The sequence below is a fragment of the Ceratotherium simum genome, chromosome 4, assembly GCF_057802395.1.
Source record: "Ceratotherium simum simum isolate JZ-2026a chromosome 4, ASM5780239v1, whole genome shotgun sequence".
NCBI classification, from domain to species: domain Eukaryota; kingdom Metazoa; phylum Chordata; class Mammalia; order Perissodactyla; family Rhinocerotidae; genus Ceratotherium; species Ceratotherium simum.
Genome location: NC_141903.1, coordinates 8,106,933 through 8,133,239, shown reverse-complemented (window position 1 = coordinate 8,133,239; position 26,307 = coordinate 8,106,933). Strand labels below are relative to the sequence as shown.

The 26,307-nt window shown below is 38.1% G+C and overlaps 1 protein-coding gene across 2 annotated transcripts in view; it reads right to left on the bottom strand.

The window, feature by feature from the left end:
* Nucleotides 1–3,610: 3,610 nt before the first annotated feature.
* Nucleotides 3,611–26,307, bottom strand: part of UBTD2 (ubiquitin domain containing 2) — a 61,721-nt gene continuing 39,024 nt past the window's right edge. Inside the window, exons 2-3 of one of the 2 annotated variants that reach the window (XM_004428521.3) lie at nucleotides 19,057–19,293; nucleotides 3,611–6,279 (exon numbers count right to left, since the gene is read on the bottom strand). In XM_004428521.3, coding sequence (XP_004428578.1) covers nucleotides 5,882–6,279; nucleotides 19,057–19,293 — 635 coding nt within the window. In that variant the 3' untranslated portion in view covers nucleotides 3,611–5,881. The other variant, XM_087429415.1, reaches the window with a different exon arrangement.

The following is a 26,307-nucleotide window of genomic DNA, read 5'->3' as shown; positions in this document are numbered from 1 at the left end:
AAGATGCAAAGCATCTCCCTTACAACAGTGCTCTTCTCTTCCTCTGATTCGGTAAAGTTTACAGTTATTCTCCAAAGAGAATACTTTCCGGCAAGCAAGTCTGGACACTACTACACCTACACAGAGTATTGTACCGAGAGACTAGTACTATCTGGCTGGAAAATGACAGCTGGAGATTAGCCATCGTTTCAAAGGGCCTCACCACTAAGCTCATCTTGGGATGGGTTTCTGCCTCTTTTCTGGCAGCCGAGATGGCTCTTGCTACCAGCCAGCCGTAGGATTCAGGCATAGTTCTGGGAGGATAAACTACAATGAGGTCTTAGTAAGGCTTTTCTTCCCCATTTTCCAGGGGAATACTCCTGAGATATATAAAGGGTAACCATGGCACATATGTTTTTTTTCAGACATGGTCTCTAAAGCAATGAAGATACTATATCTTTTTTTGTGTTTCAGAATAGGGACAGGGAGGGAGAAGGGACAGCCAAAGATAATAGGTATAGTAGTAATTTTGGCTAAATTTTAAACTAAAATTTAAATTAGTCTTATTCAATTATTTCAAATTAATTTTAAATAAATATTAAATTTAATGACTGAAGTTTCAGGAATGAGGAGGTAGTTTAGTTTTCCCCTCCTCCCTGGAAATCATCAGGGTGACTATACACAGTATTATGATGCAACTACTAAAAAAAAATTTTTTTAAGAGCATTTTCATGAACTAGATGGTTCTAGAATGGAATCAGCAAACTTTGTATTTAGCTCTGATGGGCCCAAACTGAATGAAACTCACTATAAAAACTAAAATTCAGTTGCCCAGACTCTTTTGGGAATAGGAGTACAACAAAGAAAACCATCAATCAATGTCCACTTTGGGGCATTTTTTACCTCAATTACATTGTGACTTAAAATTTTTTAAAATGTCTGTTTGTAGGTATGCGTGTAGATGCTTCAATTAAATTTCATTATTTCCACAGTGAGTTAATCAACTGTGCTTTTAAGGGTAGAACTTAGACCAAGGATTTCGATCTGTTTCCGGATGGTAGTAACACTCTACACTATGTCACAGTTACATTAGAATTCCTTGGGGTCAACTACGCGTGTTTGTTCGGGGTCCTCAGCAATGGGCAGAGGAGCAGCACTCGCAGGGCAGGCAAATGCAGGCTTGACTGAAGAGATGACTAGTTTTAGCCCAGGGACACGGGACTGGCTCCTCCACAGTCTCTAGCAGCTATAAAGAGGAAAGGATTTTAAAGGAAGCTAACTAAGCAAAGTGAAATCATTTCTCTCCCACTAGCCCTTAGCTCTCACGTGTGATCATCACATGCCTGGTGCCCAAGACAAAGACCAGAAAAGGCCAAATCCACTCTGCTGACACCTGCTGAGATGGGCAGTTACCCACGAGAACAGCCCCTACAGAGCCAGACAATAAAAATCACAGGAGACTAGTTAACACCAAGGGAGGTGATCAGCCAAACTCATTTCTTCTCTTTTCCATAAGCAAAAGTACTAAATCATAGCGTTTGAAAGTTGGAGTGGACACAAGGTATATTTGCTAATTTGTCCGATTAACAAGACCATTAAAAAAGTAGTCTTGGGGCTGGCCCTGTGGCATAGCGGTTAAGTGCATGTACTCCGCTTCGGCCGCCCAGGGTCCATAGGTTCGGATTCTGGGCGCACACCAACGCACCACTTGTCAAGCAATGCTGTGGCAGCATCCCATATCAAGTAGAGGAAGATGGGCACAGATGTTAGCCCAGGGCCAGTCTTCCTCAGCAAAAAGAGAAGAACTGGCATCAGATGTTAGCTCAGAACTAATCTTCCTCACACACAAAAAAAGTATAGTCTTAAACACTGTCATAAAATAAGAGCGATTTTTTTTTTCATGTCATTGGGAAAAAGACAGATGAAAATTATTCACTAAGTAGTATCAGGAAAAGTGGGATAGCTATCTGGAAAAGAATAAATCTGGGCTGCTACTCTATTCCTTGCACCAAAATAAACTCTAGATAATGAAACCATAAAAGAAATACTAGAAATATGAGAAAAAATTGTTTATAATCTCAGAGTGGGTAAGACCTTTTGACGTCAAGAAGAAAACCCAGAAGCCATAAAATACAAGACTAATAGATCTGACCATGCAAAACTTAAAATTTGCAAATGATAAATTACATGAAAACAAAAACAAATGATAACATGATAGAAAATGACTAATTTCCTTAACATAGAAACAGTATTTACAAATCAGGAAGATAAAGACTAAAATGCACCAAGAATATAGGCAAACAGAAACAGACAATTCACAGAAAATAAATACAAATAGCCTTAAAATATACAGTAAAATGGGCTGGCCTGGTGGCCTAGTGGTTAAGTTTGCGTGTTCTGCTTCAGCTGCCTGGGGTTCACGGGTTCAGATCCCAGGCACAGACCTACGCACCGCTCATCAAGCCATGCTGTGGCGGCATCCCACATACAAAATAGAGGAAAACTGGCACAGATGTTAGCTCAGGGCCAATCTTCCTCACCGAAAAAAAAAAAAAAAGAAAAGAAAAAACACAAAGTAAAACCACAAGACACAGATTTTCACTTAGATTGTCAAAGAGCAAAAAGTTAGGGTCTAAGGAAATAAGAGAAGACATATTGCTATAATATTAAATTGGTAATATCTATTTGGAGGGCAATTCAGCATGTACTTTCTAAACGTATAAACCCTTGGACCTAGCAATGCCTCCTCTTCAGGAGTGCATTCTGTAGATATGCACAGATACAAAGATCTAGCTATAGAAAAGGACAGTTCCCAGCAGCATGGTTTACAGTAGCAAGACTGGAAAGAACCAAACTGACCAGAATTAAGAGCCTGAAGTAACTATGGTAGTCCCAGACAATGGACTACTATTGCAGCTACAAGAGGAATGATGCAGATCTAGCTCTACTTATATGGAATAATCTCTAAGATTCACCATTTTAGAGAAAAACCAAAGATGCAGAATAGTATATGTATTTATGGAAAAAACAGGGTTGGGTGGGTAAATAAATATACTCACATACACTAGAACAGTGGTTCTCACAGTGTGATCTCCAGATCAGCAGCAGCAGCATCCCCTGGGAACGCTTAGAATTGCAAAGTATTGGGGCCCACTCAGACCTACTAGCTCGGAACCTCTGGGAGAAGAGTCCAGTCACCTGTGTTTTAACAAGCTTCCAAGTAATTCTGATGCATGCTCAAGTTTGAGAACCACACATGCTGGAGTCTCTTTAAAGATACCCTGAAAACTGGTAACCATTGTTACCTCTGGGGAGAAGAAATAGCAGATGAGGGACAGGAGTGGAAGAGAGAGACTTTTCACTTTGGTATGTTTGGATTTTTTCCCCATACATACGTATCATCTATTTTAAATAAAAATTTAACAATCAAGGCCATTTAACAATCAAAACCTCCCATTTTGATCCTAAATGTATAAGAAATGAGCGCAGTGCTTCTGAAAAACTGAATTATGAGTTTCGCTTTACAGCACAATTCTTAAAAGAAAAAAACCTATTTTAGACCAAGATTTCAATACAGAAGATTAAGCATATCCATAAATGACCATGTTTGACTGGCACAGCAGAGCCTAAATTTGGTGATAATGAACTTGTTTATTGAGGTGGGGTTTTAAAAGGGAGGAAAGCCTTTTTATAGGTTTTATTAGAATGAGGCAGATTACCCTTATTGTAGAGAGTAATAATAATTAAAAACCCAGAATAAAGGCAAAGACAAAGAGGAAAATTGAACATTTTTTTTTTTTTTCAAAAGCACAAAAACCCTACATACTAAAGTTATACACATCAAGTATTGGTCCAATCTTATATCAATCTATTTACAATTAAACAGCACCATGGTGTTCTCACCTAGTTTAGTTAAACATGCCTGGAAAATTGTTATTCAAAGTATACGTTCCTTTAAAATAAAATAAAGTCTTAAGAGAGCTTAAATCCTCAACAAACAAAAAAAGACCTTTTATCAACCACAGATTATTGATGACATCACCAACTTTACTTAAGAAAAACAGGCTTGAACACTTTTTTTCCAGTTGAAAAACTTTGAGAGATCCTGCTATTCAATGTGGCACACCAATTAACAAAAAAGCTTTTTGGTGACAGGGGCATTATATTGAAATACCCTCACATACCTCCACCTCCATGTATAAAAATTCTCCTTGGGAATTAATGCTGCTGTCTCCTCTTGAATCTAGATTCAATTATCAGCAAACCTAAATTAAATGTAGCCATAATCTTTAAAATGATTGCATAAAAAAAGGGAAGTAGTGAAAGCTCTCAGAAACATGGTATGTTACAATTACAGATATTATGTCTAATCAGGCTATAGGAAATTTAATACCATTTTAAACATTACATTTAAACTAATTGGCAGTTTCATTTTGCCATTAAAATTAATAACAGTGCTTCACATCCAAATACGTGTGGATGTCTGATTGTTTCCCAACTGAGAACAGCGTAAGTGCCTTCCTGCTTCTGCTTTCCCAGCTCACGGATTCTCACGGGGACAGTGATCATGCGGTAGCCCCTTCTCACTTATGGAACCAACTCTGAAAAGGCTCCAGATCAAATATAATCCTTGGCAGCTTTATTCCAGTCATAGTACAGAAGAATGAAGTTATCTCACTGGATTTTTCAGTCCTTTAATTTAATTTGCAGATGGTTCTTAATTTGTCTCTTTGCTAGGAAAGATGAGAGGAAAATTGTCACCCCACAACCAGAGGTGACAGTGAACTGGAAAGCACTACAGTACAAAGCAGTGTTTCATCATTTGGTCTCACTGCTGATGTTTAAGTAAACCTTTCACACTAGTAAAGTATGAGTTCAAATTTTCTATAAAAGACTGATAATAGGCACAATTCTCCCAGGCACAGACAGAATGGGGGTTTTCCTTACACCATCCTGCAAACTGGGGGAGAATAGATAATTACTCTATGATCCTGCAGTGGGAACAGCTGTACTTGATTCCCTACATTCCCTGGCCCAGAATCCATGCATCTGGGGCAGAGTTAGCTCTGCGAAGTACCAAGCAGAGTAGGTAGATCAATGAAGGTATTATATGTAGTGACCTTCTAAGCCTGGATATAAAAACAGCTTCGTTATGTAGACATTTCAAAATATCTATGCAGCAAGAGGACAAAAGACTTTTCATCTGAGTATCAGTTGAAAATCAGAGATCTGACTCCACTGACTAAATTATTGCCTAGTGTTCCAGAAGAGTGCCTGCCACCCATGTGCTGGAAGGCACCAAAAGTTAGTGTGAATGTAAATACGGAGCTCAACATATGGGGAGGGGGAAAGCAATACTGAAACACAATTTGCCAGTCTCTACTCCTTTATGGCTAAATATTAGTTGAGCAAAGAATTAAGACCAGAATAGAAGCGAACCTCAAATACTGCTCTTTTCAGTTTCCATTTTAAAAGGCTCAAGTTTTATAACTATTGATCATTTCTGGAATTTATATTATTTTTTTTCTAACTCTGTATTCACAAGGTGCTTGGTGCTGTTCTTCATGGACGCAACACTCTATTTACAGTCCAAATCACTTACATACAGCCATTACATTGTTGTTGGGTGTTTTAAAATAAATGGTTATGTATTTATTTCTTAACTGCCTCTCAAATTAGAAATTGTAATTACATGAGTCTCAAAGGCTGGCTCTTTGTGTTTTATTAATTATTTTTGTTGGTCTCCATCACAGATGGAATTTTTCACTGGTAATTCCTCAGAACTAAATCCATTCATACGGAATTCAGAGCAGTGAAAATCAATTTCACGCCATAAAGTAGGAAATGACAACAACAATAAAAAGGAGTGGGAGAGATCTGGGGACCAGCCAATAGTACCAGTTCAGTTCTCAACTGGCGTTGGGTTTTGCAAAGGTTGGCTCATTATAACCTGTACAACATAATCCTTTGGGATCTTCAGCTCTTCCAACTTCATTTTGTCAGTGAGAGGTCTGCCAGAAAAGAACCAGCGCTGACTACTTGGTTCCACTCCTTCTGCTGCGTGTAGGCGCCTCTTCATGTGGTATACTGTGTCTGTGCTGCGGACCACAAGTTTGAGGTCTTTGCCAGTGGAAAGGCGCAAACGGAGCTGACATTCAGATCCAGAATTGGGTGGTGGCTCAGGAATATCCAGAGTCTCTATGTCGCTCTTTTCCTCTATCATGTTGATGGGTGGTGCCAAGCAATAGACTGGAAGCTGATATCTGTTTCCCAGTTCATCATAGCACTCTGTAAGTGCACCTTCAGAAAGAGAAGATATGAATGAGTTCCATCTAAATGAATACACTTTTGTTTACACCTTGCAAAATGCTCAAGCATCTCTTGCTAGCTTGCCACTGTAGGGAAAAAAAATAAAAAATAAGGCGAATCACAGTCAGCTGATCATCAATGATAATCAAGGCTCATGACCAATCATTTGAGTGTTAATCTAACCAGTATCCTAGCTCCTTACCAACACCTTTTTTTTTTTTTTTTTGTGAGGAGATCAGCCCTGTGCTAACATCCGCCAATCCTCCTCTTTTTTTGCTGAGGAAGACGGCCCTGGGCTAACATCTGTGCCCATCTTCCTCCACTTTATATGGGACGCCGCCACAGCATGGGTTGCCAAGGAGTGCGTCGGTGCGCGCCCAGGATCCGAACCAGCGAACCCCGGGCCGCCGCAGCGGAGCGCGCACACTCAACCGCTTGCGCCACCGGGCCGGCCCCCCAACACCTCTTTTAAATCATTCCATACCTAATTCACACTCTCATTAAAAGATAAAAAGAAAGCACACAAAATTCAAATTTACTATTATTATTAATGCTTAGATCAAATTAAGGGAGATTTAAATTGCATTGGGATATCTTTTTAGAAATGAATCTGTTACTTAAAAAAACAAAAAACTGATCCCTAAGCCCAATTCACTATAATACAGTGTTCCAGAGCTGTTTTCCAGAGTGCCTAGACTTCTGAAATTGAAGTACTTGGCCAGAAGTCCTTAGTCCAAAGAGATCACAAACTAGAGATGACAAGCTTACCAGCTGCCACTGGCTCATGGCTTATACGTGAATCTCATTAGCACAATTACCACAAAAATGACTGAGGTGTTTTATTTAACCCCAATTAGTCCATCTGTTACAGGGAAGCTATGGGTTAAAAAGGAAGAACAAAAAGGGTATAAGTTTATAACCAGCTACCTTAGGGGAGGGAAAAAAATATTTATGGTTTAAAAGAAGGTATTAATGGCTAATTTCTTTATAAGGCATAAACTACATGATAACTACCAGGACTTTCCTCGGGGAACTTGAAAGCATACTTAATGAATGTTTCATTGTAAGGTTATTCATAACGTGTCCTTTGCTCAAATTGGAACATTAATGTCAGCTGATTATCAATTTGGATAAAAAACAGAAACATCTACTATATTCAAAACACTCATACATAGGCTAATGAATACGGGGAATGGGACAATGAGAAATTGTTATCAAAGAACAAATGAGTTAATGAACTGATCTCTGCGGTCACTATCAATAGGCTGAAAATACAAGCCACTCCAAATGAGACTGGAACAGTTACCAACCCACCACGGGTTCCGTCAGGTCTGCCTTCTAAGTTTCGTAAGATGGGCTGAGGTGAGAGCTCAGTCACCAAGCATAACACCACGAATCTCCCGTTTCCTCTGTGTTTAAAGATCTTCTTTAGCCTCTGTGTTATTCACTAACTAATGTGAAGACTGCTATGACACTGTAGAAATGGATATACTTTGAGCACAGTTGTTATCACCAGCAATTCCTTACCCTAGTAACCACCATACTGCAGTACCAATGTTATTTATAAACAGGGGTGCAAGCTTCACTGCTTATATACTTTACATAGCCTAGTCCTGAGGCAAAGAAACCTACCAGTGTCCTTCAGAAGGGCTGGCCGTCAGGAGAACTAGGAAAGAGAAAAGTGGAGAGTTCACTACAGACCCATCACCTCTCTCAGGAAAACACCTTCAAACACACATCCCACTGATATTGGGTGGACAGTAGTGTCAGCCTGCTAGGTACAAAAGCATATTTACATAATTGTTCTGCTGGAAAAACAATCACTTAGAGAGGCACCATTCCAAATGGCATCTTTGGAATCAGGAGACCAAGACGAAATTTCCATCCTTGTTATTAACCAGCTGTACAACCTGAGCAACATTCTTTAACCTGAAATACCTTTCTCAATCAGCAAAATGAGGCAGGATAAAATTGACCTCTAAAGTGGTTTCCAGGTTTATACATGCTTCTTCATCTTCACACAGCACCGCCACAAATAGAAAACAGCCGGAGTGCAAACCAAAGCAGTCAAACCGCAGGTGAAACAACGTCTTGACTGAAAGACAGCCTACATTTTCAGCCTCCCTAGAAACTAGGGCTAGAGTGCCACGGCAGCCTCTTGTACAGTGCTAAAACAGTAGTGCACACCAACCCCCAAAAAAACGTACCATCTGAATACTCACTCCTCCATCACAATGAAAAGCTGAGTCTTTTCCCTTCTGCCCTCAGCCCAGCAAGTCAGGGGTTCAGTCTTCAGATCTCCAATGAGTGAGAATAAAAACCCCACGGAAGACGTACAGCTAGATGGCCTATCTTCTTATTCCAGCTCAGGCAGCACTCATTTCTATGATGCTGGAGATAAGCTATCAGACTCTGTATTGCTTAGAAGATCCCATATTTCAATATTTTTGGGAAAGGTAACTTGTATTTTATCTAACATGAAGTTTTCTGGTTTGTTTATTCTTTTCCTCACTTTTGCCTATCAAATTATAATCTGAGTTATAAATATGATCTAGTTATAGATTAAAAACTAAATAGGGGAAAAATCAAGACTATGAATTAAATATGATTTAATTACATTTTTAGGCTATAGTTTTATGGGTTACTCTCCCCAAATTAAATATCTGGGATCATCAAGTATCAGTAAAAATAATCTTTGTTTACAATACAGCCCATAGCTGAATATTACCCCCACAATTACCCATTCAGAGCAGAACGACTCGACTGTAGGCCCAGACTCTTTTGAATAATATACTCCCAATCCTCCACCATTTAATGGCCCCATATTTCTTTACAGATCAGACAAAACTGATCTGCTAATAGTGATCTATATCATACAACCTCTTTATGACTTCATAAGAATCACTAGAAAACACCTCTCACATTCCACAGGGTTGCTGCATGAACATTTACTCAGCACCTAGAAGTGTGTGGGCATGTCACTGGCACTGAGAAGGTCACGAGGAGCCAGGACTGTCCTTGACCCCAGGAGCTTAGACTCAAGGTGAGCAGATACAGCATATTCACCAAAGATTTAAGCACAAATTGATACACTGAAAATCAAACAAAGGAGCTGAGATATCACACAACAGAAATGTGGTAAGAGTTGGTAGAGCTAAGGAGCAATTCTGTAGAAATGGTGATTTGATATGGGCATTCCAAGAAATAGGAATGATATGGAAACAAGAATTAGTACAAGATAAGTAGGGAATAGCAAGTGGCTTTGTTGAGGTGAAATATAGAACCAACAATGTGAAATTACTAAATAGATAGCAATAGTGAAAATCTGATAGAAGGGTTCAGGAGTTTAGACTTAAAACTATAGGAAACCACTAGAGGTGGCTAATACAGGAACATGAGTCATTCATCCCACAAATATTAAGTGCCTATCCTATGCCGAGCAATGTTTCAGATGCTAGGGTTATGCCAGTGAACAAGACAAAGCCTAAACATGATTTTATCATTTGTATGAAGGGAGAAGGACTGACTGGAATCAGGCAGACTGCTAAATTGATTGCCTGACTCTACCAATGGAAAGAAATGGATGTGAGAGAATCAATGGTAACTGGCAGGACCTAATGATAGGTTACATATGATGGAAAACAAAAATGAACAAGAATCACCTAAGTAGGAAATGAGGGTGACACAGAATTTAGGGTTACAAGATTCTTTGCTTACTTTTTTAACTGCTTCAGGTTCGGTGAGATATTTCAATTGAATTATCTGCAGGTAACTGAAGAAGCATATTGAGAAAAGGGTAAAAGCAGTTTGTAGAGTATAATCTCAAATGTACACTTAAAAGCAAACACTTAACAGTGCGTACTAGCTCTAAACACTTTTTTTTTCCCCCTAAGATTTTATTTATTTATTTTCCCCCAAAGCCCCAGTAGATAGTTATATGTCATAGCTGCACATCCTTCCAGTTGCTGTATGTGGGACGCGGCCTCAGCATGGCCGGAGAAGTGGTGCATCGGTGCCTGCCCGGGATCCGAACCCGGGTCGCCAGCAGCAGAGGGCGCGCCTAACCGCTAAGCCACGGGGCCGGCCCTCTGAACACTTTGCATACATTAACATTTAATCCTCACAATAGCCCTCTCAGGTTCCGTCTATTATATTCATTTTACAAATGCGAAAATTGAAGCAGAGAGAAGTAACTTGTCCAGGCAGAGACAGGAAGTGACAGTGAAATAATCTGATTCCTGAAAAAGTAAATGTATAACACAGGAATAAGACTACCAGTGCTTGGTTCCTGGGTTTGTGAGATGGTTAATGTGAAGGAGGAAATGCGCTTAAGAAAAAAAAAAAAAGACAAATCAATATGGATGAAAAGCCCAACATGAAATCACAGGAGGAAGAAATGGACAATAACAATGCAGCCCAACAATATATTTGCCAGTGATGTTAGCAATAGGTCAAACAAGGAACTGGAAGATGAGGCAAAAGAAAACGGTGACTAAGAGAAGTTTCAGTGCTGTGAGGCCACCACATGTAGTGACAAAATGGACACATTATTGTCACCGTTTCATCTACGATGTTTGAGAGGAATGTGCGAAAAATTGGACATAGAAGATGGAGTTTTGCTTAAAGAAACCTGTTTAAATTAAAAAGGGAAGGAACCCCTCTAAAAGTTGATAATATAAGGATTTTTCTACCTTTCCAAAATTACTTTTAGCTGCATTTGCAATTTACAAAGGGTTTTAATCACCACCCACTGGCCACTGATGGTGCAGGTCATTGAGTAATTCTTCAGTAGTTCTAAAGACGTTCTAGCCAGGCTTGCTTATACTGCTCACTAAACGTCTTCTGTGGAAGGACGCTTGCGTCTTTTTTTCTTCTCCTTGCAAACCCATCGCAGGCCTAGAGTCCTAGCAGAGAGAGATGGTCACCAGGATCAATGACTGCCCAGGCATCGCCTTCCCAGGTCAGGAAGCCCTGAAAGCTCCCCATGGTAGGAAGAAAGCTGCCAAGACGCCACCTTCTGTTCTAATTTCATACATAATTTTCTAAAGTTGTTTTTATTTATGTTGATTGGCTCAGATGGTCTGCTTTCCTTGGTCAACTGTTTCCTATGGCTGTTTTTAACTATGCTTCAAAATATTTCACAAGAAAATTATAAAGATAAAACTAAATTATATGCCAAATAATAAAAATAGCTTTACCAAATGTCAGAAAGTTTAACACTTGACTTTTCTCAAGCAGTCTTTCAGGTTAAAAAGAAAGATGTTTTTTCAAGCGTTCAAAGGCCTCAGTTTATCCCTCTATGCTCACTCCTATAAGACTGCAGCTCAGTCTTAAAATTTTTACCACTTGAGACTTGCATAGCAAATTTATAAAAGTTCAAAATCAATTTTTACATAAGGTAACTTCTGGGGATACAAAAATGTTATCTTGATCATGGTAAGGGTTGCAAGGATGTATATATGTCAAAACTGATCAAACTGTACATTTTAAATATGCGCTCTTTACTGTATGTCAGTATACTTCAATACAGTTGAAAAAATTTAATATTTAAAACACACTGGCAATCTGATATAGAAAACTGCTCTCCCAAAATTAATGCAGTGGGCAATGTCCTAGAATTGCAAGGCTTTTGTCACACTGGGCGTCTCTTCCAAAGCCTATGGGAAAAGGATGTCTTCAGTCCCGACTTCTCTTCTAACTGACCCAAGAGGCAGGAGCTCTTCCCCTTTTCAACGAATGTGACATCCCACAGCAAAGGAATGCCTAACACATCAGTGAGTCGAGCACAGCTAAACAGTCTCAACTGAAACAACCGAAAGAATGTAAAGGAATGAAATAGTGGGTTAGATCTCTGACTCAGGCAGCCCACTGCAGGGCCTGATGGAGGAAAAGAAGACTGGAGGAGAAGCAGTGAATCTGATGGAAGGAACAGTGGCTTTGGTGTCAACCACACCTAACTTTTAATTTAGATCCTAATTTTGGACATATTCAGTCTGTTTCCTCAGGGATTATAGTATCTACCTCACAAAGTTGTAAGGATTAAATAATAAAACACATGCAAAGTTGTCTAGTACACATAGTAAGTCCCTAGAAACACTCAATAATGTTGGTTCCCTTTTTACACAAGTTTTAAATCTCAGAACCAGACATCTGGGGGTGGGCTCACCAACAGCAATATCACAAAGGATCAAATTTCATAAAGTTTGAGTCCACTGCTTTTATGCTTCACGGGGTTCTCTCCAAACCTGAATCACAATAATGTCAAAAGGGCTATCAAACTTACCCTTCATCTAGATACTATGAGCAGTCTTTCAGGACTAACAAATTACAGGCTCTCTCATGCAAACACTTTGCTGGGAATTATATTAAGCTTCTATCTGGTACTCAGGCTTTAGAAGAAGCAGGTTCACCTATCTCATCCCACTAAATTAGCAATGAAGACTGTGGCATTCACAAGTACCAAGTCTATCATTTCTTCTGGCAAGCACAGATGAAAAGTGGCTTAGCTTATACATATTACTAAAGTCGTATGACAGTTAGACCACGGTTAAGAGCTTGTCTAACACTGCCACATTTCTAAGGGGACACTGATCTTTAATTCAGCTCTTTAAAAGGGACAGAGGAACAGACCAGAAACACCTGGACACTGTGGTTTATTTAAAGCTGACCTGGCTTTACAGAAGTAGAAGTTGGTGTAGTACCCTCCCTGGGAGCACAGCAGAAATCCTGCCTTCCCTCCACTGCCACCACCCAGAATGGCAAAGAAAAGAGGTCTTCTTCAGAGACAAGCCTACTGACTCGGGACAACCTCCCACCTCAGCTATTTTAGGGCCTTTGTTGCTGTAATTGAAGAAAAAGGGTGACAGCAGCAGAGGAGTGGATAAATTCACATTTCTTAACTCCAAATCATTTTTATTTCTTTGAGGATAAAGAGAGGAAAAGGATATAACATTTAATTTTGATTAATCAGTCATCAGATCCTTTATAAAGGCCCTGTTTCATTTCTAAACACAACAGTTTGGTGAAAATCCTGTCTCCCATGTATCTGCAATATCTTCATGCTTTCATTCCCAAGCTTTATGTTCTTACAGAGACCTTTAAAGGAACCAGAATTCATGGCCTGCTTCCTAACACACTTAAGGGAAATAGAAACAAGGCCTACACATAACACATTTCCTGCCTATTTGAGAGAATCCACTTGTTTCTCTTTAGTATTAATAGAAGTACATCGTTTTAAAGTATTCTATATAGTATGGAAGGGACCTAAAATGTTAGACATGAAATTAACAGTGAAGATTACTTGTGCAGTCACTTTACAGAAGACAGAGATGAAATGACTTGACAGTGTCATTAGGCTGCTTTGTTACTGTTAGATCCAGGACTTGAGTTCAAATCCCAATTCCATGACTTATACCTCAAAAAAGTCATGTAACCTTGCTGTGATTCAGTTTTCTCATCTGTTTAAAATGGGGATTGTTGTAGGTGATTATTACGGGCAAAAGAATTAAATGACATCAATTAAAAACATGAGTTATTAGTATTATATCATCCTTGATTCTTAGTCCAGGTGTTCTTTGCACCATGTTGGCTCACTATACATAGAAATGCTCTATTTACACTACTTATAAGTGTCTTAGTTTTAAAAAACTTAAAATGCATTATATAATTTAATTTATTCACATCTGATACATTTTGAGATAAGAAAGACCAGGAAAAATGAAAAAAAAATTCTGGGCAACTCCTTTCCTACCTATATTTTGAAGGTGATTCAAAAAAGTTAAGTTTTTTAAAGAATTACTTAGAACCTCCCATATCCCTAATCATAAAAAGGGACAAAAGAAATAGGCCTTCAAAAGCCCAACTGAAGAACCGGCAATATTTAGCCACGAGAAGTAAGAAGAATAAAGTTAGAGTTAAGTCTTTAAGTATGAGAAAAGTAACCATTTGAGTAACAGTCAGCAGCTACTCCTTCTACACAGGGAAGGTGAAGAAGGGAGCCTTTACATCTGAATTGCAGAAGATGACAAACACATTAATTGCAGATGCTAAAGAAATAAACAACAACCTTTCTAGAAAATTAGAAGGTAGGGAAAGGGTGTAGGCCAATTTTTAAAATCTTTTCTAATCTTCTATATGATAATTCTAAAAAGCATTAAATCTTCATCTTTGTAAGATAAACAGATATTGTTCATGAAAAAACTTTAACTGAAAATTACTGAATAGTCACTATGAAGCAGACTGTGAAAAATGAAAATAACCACTTTTTTTTTACCCTGTTTATGCTAATTTGGGCAAGCCACTTAATCTATAAGCTGGTTTCACTGGCAAAATACTTTATTTAGGAATGTTTGTAGGATTTTTAGGTAATGGCAAAATAATCAATTAGAAAAAGAAAATAAGCTCTTTAAGAAATTTAAGACCATGAGTAAAAAATGCTGTGTAAATCATGAAAACTAAATCTCTCATAGGATGGGGAGGTTGTGGAAAAGGGGTACTAGATATCAGAATCATCCAGGGAGCTTTTCCACAATACACATGTCTATACCATTCTCCAATTTCCAAAGTGAAAATATACGTGCATATATAAAATTCTCAGGCAGTTATGAGACCAACTTCCCTCTTAACAATCCCTATTGCCATTGGAGAATAATGAACTAAAGACTTATCATTGATATTAATAGAGGAAGATAATCAAATAGGACAGAATTGTTTTGTGCTTGGACAAGGCAGGAATATAACGAATATGACCTGCTGACTGGAATTGACACAAAAATACAATTATCAATGGAACCACTATATTAAAAAGAAAGGGAGGAGGAAACATAGGGAAAAGGTGTTTTTGTTGTTTCCTTGAAAAATAACTCAGAAAAGCTAACTATCATCACATAGGAAAAAAGGTCACCGACATATAATTTTTGTGCACATAATACTGATACTAATACAATTCAAAAAAAAAGGACACAATCCTTACTTTTTTTGAGCACACAATCTACAATAACAGACAACACAGATAACATAAGACGTATACAAGTAACATTTACAAAGACATTTTCACATAGTTTTCAAAGTTTAAAGAACTTATCTATATTGGGAAGATAATATGAATTAGGTTGAGATAATAACAAGACTATGGGAAGAGAACACAGGATGAGATAAAAACAAGAAAAGAGAAAGATTTGACTGAAGAAAGCTTAGAAAGGAATGTATGTCCCAGGATCAATTCAGATTGTCAAATATGATCAATTCAATCCTCTTATGCTGACAGATGTAGAAGAAAGGGATAGGGATGGATCAGGTATGAGATGATGCTGAACTATGTCCTCAATGCTTTGGTGTTCAATTAATAAATCTACTGTTTCTTCTGAATCAACACAATCTCAAAATTCCATTAGGCACATGCCCAAGGCAGAGTCCCCTAAAAGCCAAAAAAAGATGTTACCAGTAGACAACACATCTAGAAAATGATCAAAATCTATAATTAAATATTTTGGTGCAAGGAATTTACTTGTTAATGTCAGAGTTCAAAAAATACAATCATCAGGAATACTATTTATTAAGTGCATTTTAGACTACGGTAAACAATTTAATGCATTATTATCACATTTAATCAATACTACCACCTTTTTATATAGGTAGTTACAATCCATATTTTGCAGAGGAAAGAACTGAAGCTTACAGAAAAGAAGTGATTTGCCCAAGGTCGCACAGCTGTCAATAATACAGAAGAGACAGGAAGTAAGGCTAGGCCCGATACCAAAGCCTGAGCTAAACAATAGCTAAAGCCTATTCAATATTTTAAACTCAAAATACTTTGGAAGTACTTTGGGATGTTTAGGGTGTAACACAACAAAATGTGTCTAGAGTAAAATTTCAAATATGTAATTATATCAAGAAGACAGAAGGGATTTCAGCAATACCACTGAGTAGGTCTGGGTAAAAGCATGTAACCAAATAGCTAAATTATAAACTGAGGGTGAGTTCGAGTGCATGACAGAATACAATTCAAAAGTCCACCTAAGAAATATTATTGATAAGTTTCAGATACGAACAAGGGAATTCAATCAAAGGTACCAATGACATTAATATTAATACCCAGAAAGTCATTATAAAGCTTTGAAAGAGGAAAGCTCAGACCTCAGTTTGATTCTTTCATATTAAAGCAAACATATTCCTTAGGCCAGCCCTGTGGCTTGGCGGTTAAGTGCGCGCGCTCCGCTGCTGGCAGCCCGGGTTCGGATCCCGGGCGCGCACCGACGCACCGCTTCTCCGGCCATGCTGGGGCTGTGTCCCACATGCAGCAACTGGAAGGATGTGCAGCTATGACGTACAACTATCTACTGGGGCTCTGGGGGGGGAGGGGAATAAATAAATAAAATCTTAAAAAAAAAAAAAAAAGCAAACATATTCCTTAAACATAGAGGGGGAGTAGAGGCTGATCCAATATTCTCAAATTTCCAAGAATAATTCTCCCTAATCTGTTGGTTGGTGGGGCTGCCAGTAACATTACTTTTGTTGGCAGTTCACATAGATAAGCAGAAATGAGGGACTGGAGTCTTGAGAGATCTGAGCTGGTATCCAACAGGATATGCATGGGCCCCTGCCGTTAATGAAACAGAGCTACTCCGCTTCTGTGAACTCGTAAACGAGGCCACAATTTACAGAACACAATCACATATTCCTATAGGTAACTACGATAAGTACAAACTAAGTCAGTCAAAATTCCAAGGTTTTGGATCTCAGGCTTCTAAATTAAGACTACCACAGATAAACAACTCTTCTTCCCTGCCACTTGCAGGCCTCTACAAATATATTCTGCTTAAAAAATACAGGATACAAGCATTAATAAGAGAAAGACGACGGATCGGCCTAGTGGCGTAGCAGTTAAGTTCGCACCCTCTGCTTCAGGGGCCTGAGGTTTGCCGGTTTGGATCCTGTTGAGCCACGCTGAGGCAGCGTCTCCCATAGAGCAACTAGAAGGATGTACAACTATGACATACAACTGTCTAGTGGGGCTTTCGGGAGAAAAAAGGCAAAAAAAAAAAAAGGGAGGAAGACTGGCAACAGATGTTAGCTCAGGGCCAGTCTTCCTCAAAAAAAAAAAAAAACACAAAAAACAAAAAAACTCCTCCTCTCATTAGATAACTGTCTTTAGAAAAAAGGGAAAGAGGACAAAACTATCTGTAAAGGAAGGCCCTTCCCCTTATATTATCTAAAGGTAGAATCCGAAGACAAATTATAGAACTGATAAAGGTAATGGAGCAAGACCATGTCCACCCCCAATCACGTTAAGAGGGAAAGAATTCAGAGACCATCCATGAAAACAGGGACTAAAGAGTCATACTGAAATGACATTCTATTATAAATTTTTCAAATGTAGGAGGGATCATTTTTACACCTGTATAGAAAAAGTGATCTATATACAGTGGGTACTCAATAAATGTTATTAACACAAGCCCATGCTGATAAGCTTTCATAAACAACAGGACAGTTGTAAAATACACATTAAAAAAAAGCTTCTTGGAAGCACAAATAATTCAGAAAATTAATGGAGATTTGGAAAATTGGAAAGGATACTAAGTTAAATATCTTTTATTTGAAAAAGAGTCAAAGGACATAAATCAGGGCCGCCCCGTGGCTTAGCGGTTAAGTGTGTGCGCTCCGCTGCTGGCGGGCCCGGGTTCGGATTCCAGGCACGCACCAATGCACAGCTTCTCTGGCCATGCTGAGGCCGTGTCCCACATACAGCAACTAGAAGGATGTGCAGCTATGACATACAACTATCTACTGGGGCTTTGGGGGAAAATAAATAAATAAATAAAATTATAAAAAAAAAAAAAAGGACATAAATCAGATGATTAAACAGTGAAAAGCACTGTTCCTCTGAAATTGTAGAAAAATAAAGGAAGATATTGAGAAAGAAACAATGAAGGTATAATAATGAAGAGAAAACAATGCAAAGGAATATAGGTGATTTTATATGGGGCTAAAGAGACAACTTAGAAAAATATTAACTTGGAAAACTGTGGAGAAAAATTTATAAATACAGTAAAGAATAAAGAATACAAAATTAACACAAATCTCAGTATAGCCTGAAAATTTTTTATGTGTTTCTATTTAATCAAGGAGACCAAGCAAGAGGTCTATACAGGTCTAGTATACATGTGTCCCTGGAAACATTCAAAGCTTATGGGGGGTTCTCAAAATCACATTTCTAAGCAAAGGAGAGAGGTTTCCAATAATCTCAGGGCTACAATCCTAGAAAACTGTCCTTAAGAACCCGTGAGACTCACGTGGAAGCTTAGGTTCGCTCATTATGCTAAAAATAGGCTTGAAGAGAAAGTACAATAACTAAAGGCACATCCATTCACTAAGTCTCTATGGCTTCTGAGATCTAAATTTGAGACTACCTCTCTAGTGCTGGTAGGAAACCAGTGATGGAGAAGCTCTAAAAGGGAAAGGGGTGGGGTGGGGTGGGGGGAGAGACCTTGATGGAGAACTAGATTATACAGAAGTCAGAAAATACAGGTTATCAAGGGTTGTCTTTAACCTTGAGATTAAAAATACTAAAAAACATAAAAATATAGACACACAAAGTAAACCTATCTCCAGCTGAAAAATATACAAGACGAATGCTCCTCTTTGCTACATTAAAAAAAAAAAAAACAGAATAACGCATAGCAATAAAAATGAACACTTCCCATTTGGTTTCTTGCTACTAGAAATGAGCTGATCGTGTTCCCCTTTGTCCTTGAAGACCACCAAACCTACCATGTGGTAATGTTATGTTTGCACCATCAATGATCGCTTGTGCCAGTTCATGATCATTGCTCTCAAAAGCGTGTGCTGCAGCCTTCAAGGCATCCCAAATCTCTTTACGGCCTTCAAAAGCTGGTGCAGTATCCCAAAATTCATCCCTCTTGCTGCGCAGTTGTCCATCTGTCATGGGATAATCGCTTTTCCATTTGGGTTTCTCCTTTTTCAAAGGCTGGTTACGACCTAAAGCAACTGAGAAGAAAAATAAAAGGCTGACATCAAATCCAAAATTTACAAAAGATGTATTAAAAGTTATCTGGTCATTCCTCTTTGATTCTTTCATCAAAATTATAGTTAGAAGTTTGCCTACTAGCTAATTCTCACACTGTGAAATTCCCTTAATCTATTTTAGAACTATGAAAGCAAATGGAGACATCTGATGGCTCTATCCAAAATTTCCAGTGAAGTTAGTATCTTTTCCATGCAGTATGCCTTCTCCAAAGGATGATTTAAAAAATTACCCAGAAAAATAGTAATAAGTATTTCATCAGACAATAGTGGCAGAATTTTAAGAGTCAAAGGATGCCATAAAAAAGACGTGAGATACCAGGAAAAACCAAATGGCAACAGTAGCTTGAATCTCAGAACCCTTGGACACACGACGCCAGAAAGAAGGAACTGAGAAATTCCAAGGAGGGAAAAGACTGCTTTGCAGTGTTCAGAGGAAGAAGAGCTAAACCATCAGCTCCATGAGGAAACCTGATCACAGCAACACTTCCTCTAGCATCCCCCTCTGGACTTCAGTCAAGGAACTGTGAATGCCTTTCTCTGAAACTCAAACAAGAGCTAATTTCGAAAGGAGTGAGGGAGAGGGATAGAATCAGTGCTTCACTCTTTGGAGGAACTAGGAATGCAACAGGGAATTCTTGATACTAGGCCAAGGGAGAAGCTCCCAACCACAAGGAGCAGAAGAAGTACAATACCCTACCGTAGTTTGAATCCAAGAGAGGAAGAAAACAGAGGGCAAGAGTCCACTCCTTTTTTACCCTAAATAGCAGCATAGCTCCTTAGAAAATGTTATGCAGTAGTAGTGCTAGAACAACTCTGATGCAGTTCTTTGCACCCAGATACTTACCTGGCATATGATCGCTGATCTCATGCTGACATACAGAGCCATAGATAAGAAACAGTTTGATAGATGGAAGAATAGGTAAAAAGCAAATTGAAGCTTGATGGAGTGACGGGTAAGAGTGGGTGGGAAATAAATGACAGAGCAGGTGGGAAGGAGAGGGTGTGTGTCAAAATTCAATGTTCTACATTTAATTGCAGGAAGAATACTAATTTAAAAGAAATTACTCTCAAAATGGTTCTAAAGAATCCATGAAATTAACCACTCCCTCACAGGCCCAGGGCCAAATGAAATTTGGGCTATTCATTAACAGAAATAAAACAAAATGATTCCAGCCCCTGGGCAATCTCTACATCCTATACCAGGCTATGTTCCCGGATGACAGGACCAACTAACGCTGCAAAGCATATCTGATTCGACACTTAGTTTAAAACATGCTCTCTTTATCCAGTCTGGCCACGTTATCTCAAGGCAGCACACATCAGGGCTCATCCTCTCACCTTCAGAGTGGCACACGACGCCACTGCCAGCTGTTTTTCGCTGAAAACACTCAGTATTTTGACTCGTACTTTTTGGCCCTCTAACTTGTTCTAGTGAAACGCAAACCAGCTGAGTTTTAAAAGGGTGTGTACAGCACAGTAGGAAAACTGTCTAACACAGAGCTGGAAACAGAACCCACCTCTCCTTATTTAACTAACAAGTATTTACTGAGTGCCCACTAAGGGTAACACTATAGATCTGCATATCAGGTTTAATTCAAATGTGAGAAACACAATCTAGTGACTTTTCCCTGCATCTTCCAAATAATACACATAAATGCAGATAGAACATTATTCTCCAAAAAGTATTCAGAATATGTCAAATAATCACAATCCACCCACTACTGAGTCTACCCACAAGGTAAAATGAAAGGTAAATTTTATTTTCTGCTACATTAACCTTTAGATGAGTCAGAAATAGTTTAGGGACAATACTCAGTATTAGTTTACAGAGCAGAGAGTGGAAGACAGGACATGATAGGTAGATACCTATTTGAATAAAGTTTCGGGTCCACCTGAGTAGTTCCAGAGAACTGTCTAGCCTCATATGTATTAAATGTACCCGAGTGTAATTCTGTTCCGTGAGAAAATCACAAGGCAAAGGCAAAAACAACAAAACCTCCACAATCTCAGTACTTAAACCAAAAAAATTAAAAGCAGCCCTCAAACAGAGGAACCCAATAGAAAAACAATCTCATAACAAAGATAGAAAATACTTTGGAAAAAGTAAAAGCACCTTCCTCACAAATAAGAGGTAGCCTTATTTTACCTCCCTCCCTCTGTAGAAGGCATAAGAACGAAATCCCATAAAAAGGAGAGAGGATACATTATGCTGCTTCAGGATAATCATCATTCCAAATCCATTTTCAAATCCGTACGCTGTCAAAAGTTCCAAAGTAATTACTTTGTGCAAAAAGTAAATATGACAAAATAAATGCTTGTAACATGAAGTAAGCTTACTTTTTATCTCTCTGTAAGCTTACTTTTTTTAATCTGTCTACATCTCTATTTCTCCCTATATCACAAACATATGTAATACAGAATATCAAATGTCCATTATTAAAATACTTAAATCTTTGCAACATAAAATATTTTAGTAAAACCACTAAGCAGTGCAGAATTTTAACTACAAAACATGAGGTTAAAAGCTTCACGTTAAACTAAATGTGGTTTATTGCCTAACTTACCTTTGTTAAATGAACTAACTAGAAAAAATATGGACATTTAGCAAAAGCATTGAGGGACCAGCCAGGTGGCGTGGCGGTTAATTGCGCACGCTCCGCTGCGGCGGCTGGGGGTTCGGTTCCCGGCTATGCACTGAGGCACCACTTGTCGAGCCATGCTGTGGCGGCGTCCCATATAAAGTGGAGGAAGATGGGCACGGATGTTAGCCCAGGGCCAGTCTTCCTCAGCAAAAAGAGGAAGACTGGCGACAGATGTTACCTCAGGGCTAATCTTCTTCACCAAAAAAAAAAACATTTAAACTATGCTCTTGTAAAAACATGAAAATATTCACAGTTGTTATGGGGATTTAATACGTTAATATTGTAAAGCACTTAGAATAATAATTGATACATAATAAAACTACAAATAAGTATGAGGTAAAAACTAATTTGGAAGTACTATATGAAATCAAGAATCTAAATATTTTTGCAAAAATATACAAAGTCTTTTTTCATAATTTCTGAACAAAACCTGACATTCCGTGAATTTAGCACAAAGTACCTTTAATTTTAAAAAGAACTGCTCTACGAATGTCATGTACTTCCTGGGCATTTATCAAAGTACATCTTCTAGGAATCTGCTCATCAAATATTGTGCTTTGATTTTAGCTGATATCACAAACCTGTAATTCTGAAAATACTTGGACATAGAAATCAGCCTAGCTGCTAAGTAGCTATGTTTGCACGAAGTCAACCGTTTTCAATTATGAAGAAATAGATGTAAAATAACGTATACTCAATTAGATTATACTTTATGCTGTGAAACTTTCTGTTTTATATACCTTCTAACTCCTGATACCAAGAGAGATGCTCAGTATCATTCATGTATCTGGGACTAAGTACTATGATCTAACAATGAATTTAAAAACAGAAATAGCTCCTATTACCCAAATTTCTGTTCTAAAGTTTAAAACTCAAGGCAATCAACCATACTGAGCTTTATTCTATGGTTTAACATATAAGAAACAAGAGATTAATAAAAAAATCTAATTTAAAAAAGCAATCTATTTCACAAAATACTTCTTCCTATCAACCCACATTTACTAACTTTCAAAACTTTGTCAAAAACTCACCTTCTTCTCAGAATCACATTTATCTACTCCTTATCTTTCCTTGTAACCTTTCAACAGTTCTTTCCACTCTGTGACAAATAAATAGATCTAACATGCAGAAAACTCAAGAAAAGTTTGCTTCTCAGATCTAAATAGCAACATAATCTTAGATATTTTTACTCCACAACTAAAAGCGTTTTGCAGAAAACTCATTTTGACATTTTAATGATAAAAAACAAAGATCTCCAAAATGAAGTACGTTTATAGTTGTTTTCCTGCTTTTGGTTCCTCTTTGAAAATCCTGATTTAACAACAGGACTCTCCAAATGAAGAAAGAAGAGACCATGATGCACAGATAACGTTAAGTATCAAGATATGACTCAAGTAATACAGCTTTAACAGACTGAAAGCATCATTTCCCTAACACAACAGCCTGAGAGAAAAAAACGGAATATTTAGGGATCACCATTAAAAGACAAAATATTGTTTCAAAGAATTTTGAAAACTTTAAAGCAGCTAGGAATAGGACTGGGATAATGCCTTATATTAGACTGATTAGAATTCTTAAGATCATGAAAATGAAAGGGAAATTTTTCTGTCACTCCAAGAGTTAAGAATAGATCCTACAGAACCCTTCCACAACAGATTGTGCTAGCCTAAAAGGATGCTTGTGAAATATGCTAGCCTAAAAGGATGCTTGTGAAATATTTTATCTTCAAGTAAATTTAGAATGCACTATATATATACATACATACACATGTACATACATACATAATACATATATTCCTTTTACCTAAAGCAATTAACTGCCAAAATAAAAAAAGGGATATGGAGATTAAAACGCCTAAAATAAGAGCATTAACACACCGTCACTACCATCCCTATATCTTCTCTACTGCCTGAGAATTTAGAGGTGGAAGAGACCTTAGATGGTATAAGTCAAGCTTAGTATTTGACAGAAAGGAAAGTAGGACCTAAGGTGGATAAACAACTTGCTCAAGATAAAAAGAGCGAGAACTAGAAGCCAGATAACTAGATTCAAAGTCCAGAGCTCTCTTTTTCCCTTACAGCACTCCATGTCTTACCTGGGCTCAGAAATATGTTTTCTTTTATATACCAAATCAATTACAAAAGTTCACTCAAAATAAAGCATGTGTTTAGTTGTTCATGGGCTTTATTATGCCCAACCAAACGTCTCTGTTGGACAAAGAAAAAGCTAATGGAGCAGCACCAGCTCCCCAAACCCATCCAATCTTCTCCTCATTCATTTCTTTGGAGATACTCATGCTCACTGAAGGGCAATCCTATATAAGGGAGGAGGTAATGCAGTTTTCTGGTCTGTCAGCTTCAACTTATAAGTACTCGGCATCTATAACAGATTAGGCACTAAAGATCACATGTACGCATACTTACCTAAGTAAGTGATATACACCATTTTTAATGCTACTATTTTATAATAAATAGAAATGAGCACTTTGATTATGCTTCTAAAGTTTATAAAAATTTGGCAATTAAAGCATACTTTTAAAGGCACATACTACATAATTTCTAATGTTGTTTGAGCTAGCTTTATTGAGGGAAAAAAATCAACATAATGACCTCATAATGACTTCCTAGCCCTGTTTCTCAGAGTATAAATACACTTATCAATGGCCTGAGCATACAAACAGGCAACAGGAAAACCTACCTGCAACATAGTATGTTCAAGGACTCTTCTTAATGGGTCTTATTTAAAATGTTACAAAAGGATACAATTAAATCCCACAAAAACACACACAAAACCAACTTGATTAAGAAGGGCACCATTATATAAAATTGAGACTAAGAATATGGTCACCTAACAGCAGCCCTCTGTATCTTTAAGTAATACATTAAACTCTCAGATGGTTCATTCTACTGGGTGGGGGAATGGCTTTATACAGAGTTACATTCTTTGGAATGCTGGGACCTTTTCTTCTCTTAATTTATGGGTAGTTTGAGCGAGGATGGTGCACAGAAGTCAAGGCTGCCCTCTACCTCCACTACTATTTAACACTGTATTGAAAGTGTTACCCAGCACAATCAGACAGAACAAAAAATCAGAAGTGTAAGAACCAGAAAGGAAGAAGTAAAACCAACTCTAATTGCAGATAATATGATAGTATGACTAGAAAATACAAGAAAATCACTGCTAAAATTAAATGATAAGAGAAATCAATATGGTAGCAGGATATAAAATGTAAGCCTTTTTATATACATAAAATACCCAGCTAGAAGATAAAATTGAAGAAAAGGTCCCATTTACAACAGCAACAAAAAAGACAAAATACTTAGAATGCAACCCCCATATCAGGAAAAAAATTTTAAACTCCTGAGAGACGCAAAAGTAGACCTGAACAAAATGAAGACATCTCTTGTACCTGGCCTTTAACTTTATAAAGATGTCAATTCTTCTTAAGATAATATCTACATCTCTTTATTATTTTTTATTTTTTTAATTTTTGTGAGGAAGATCAGCCCTGAGCTAACATCCATGCCAATCCTCCTCTTGTTGCTGAGGAAGACCGGCTCTGAGCTAACATCTGTTGCCAATCCTCCTCCGTTTTTCCGCAAAGCCCCAGCAGATACTTGCAGGTCATAGTCGCACATCCTTCTAGTTGCTGTATGTGGGATGCGGCCTCAGCACGGCTGGAGAAGTGGTGTGTCGGTGCACACCCAGGATCCGAACCCGGGCCGCCAATAGCAGAGTGCGTGCACTTAACCGCTAAGTCACGGGGCCGGCCCCAATAATATCTACATTTAACGTGACCCTGATGAAAATTAAAAAAAAACTTTTTATGAAGTTAGATGAGTTGATTCTAAAATACATATGGAAAAACAAACAAGCAAGAACAGTTAAGAGAATCCTGAGAAAGAAGCACAACAAGGGTGCTGGCCCTACAAATATTAAAACATATTATAAAGCCACTACAATTGAAAGTGTGTAAGGCACATGAATATTTAGATCAATAACAGAACGAAGTTCAGAAAAAAATCTATATACACATGGATATTTAGTATATGATAAAGGTTTTATGTTAAGCCGTTGGAAAAAAAATTGGCATTTTAATAAACTGGGTTGGAACTAGATAGCCGTTTGGAAAAAGATAAAATTGGGTCAATACTTTAAACTGTACACCAGAATAAACTCCACATTAATCAAAGGTCAAAATGTAAAAACTAAAACAATGCAAGTACTAGAAGAAAATATAGGGCCGGCCCCGTAGCTTAGCGGTTAAGTGTGCGCGCTCTGCTGCTGGCGGCCCGGGTTCGGATCCCAGGCGCGCACCAACGCACCGCTTCTC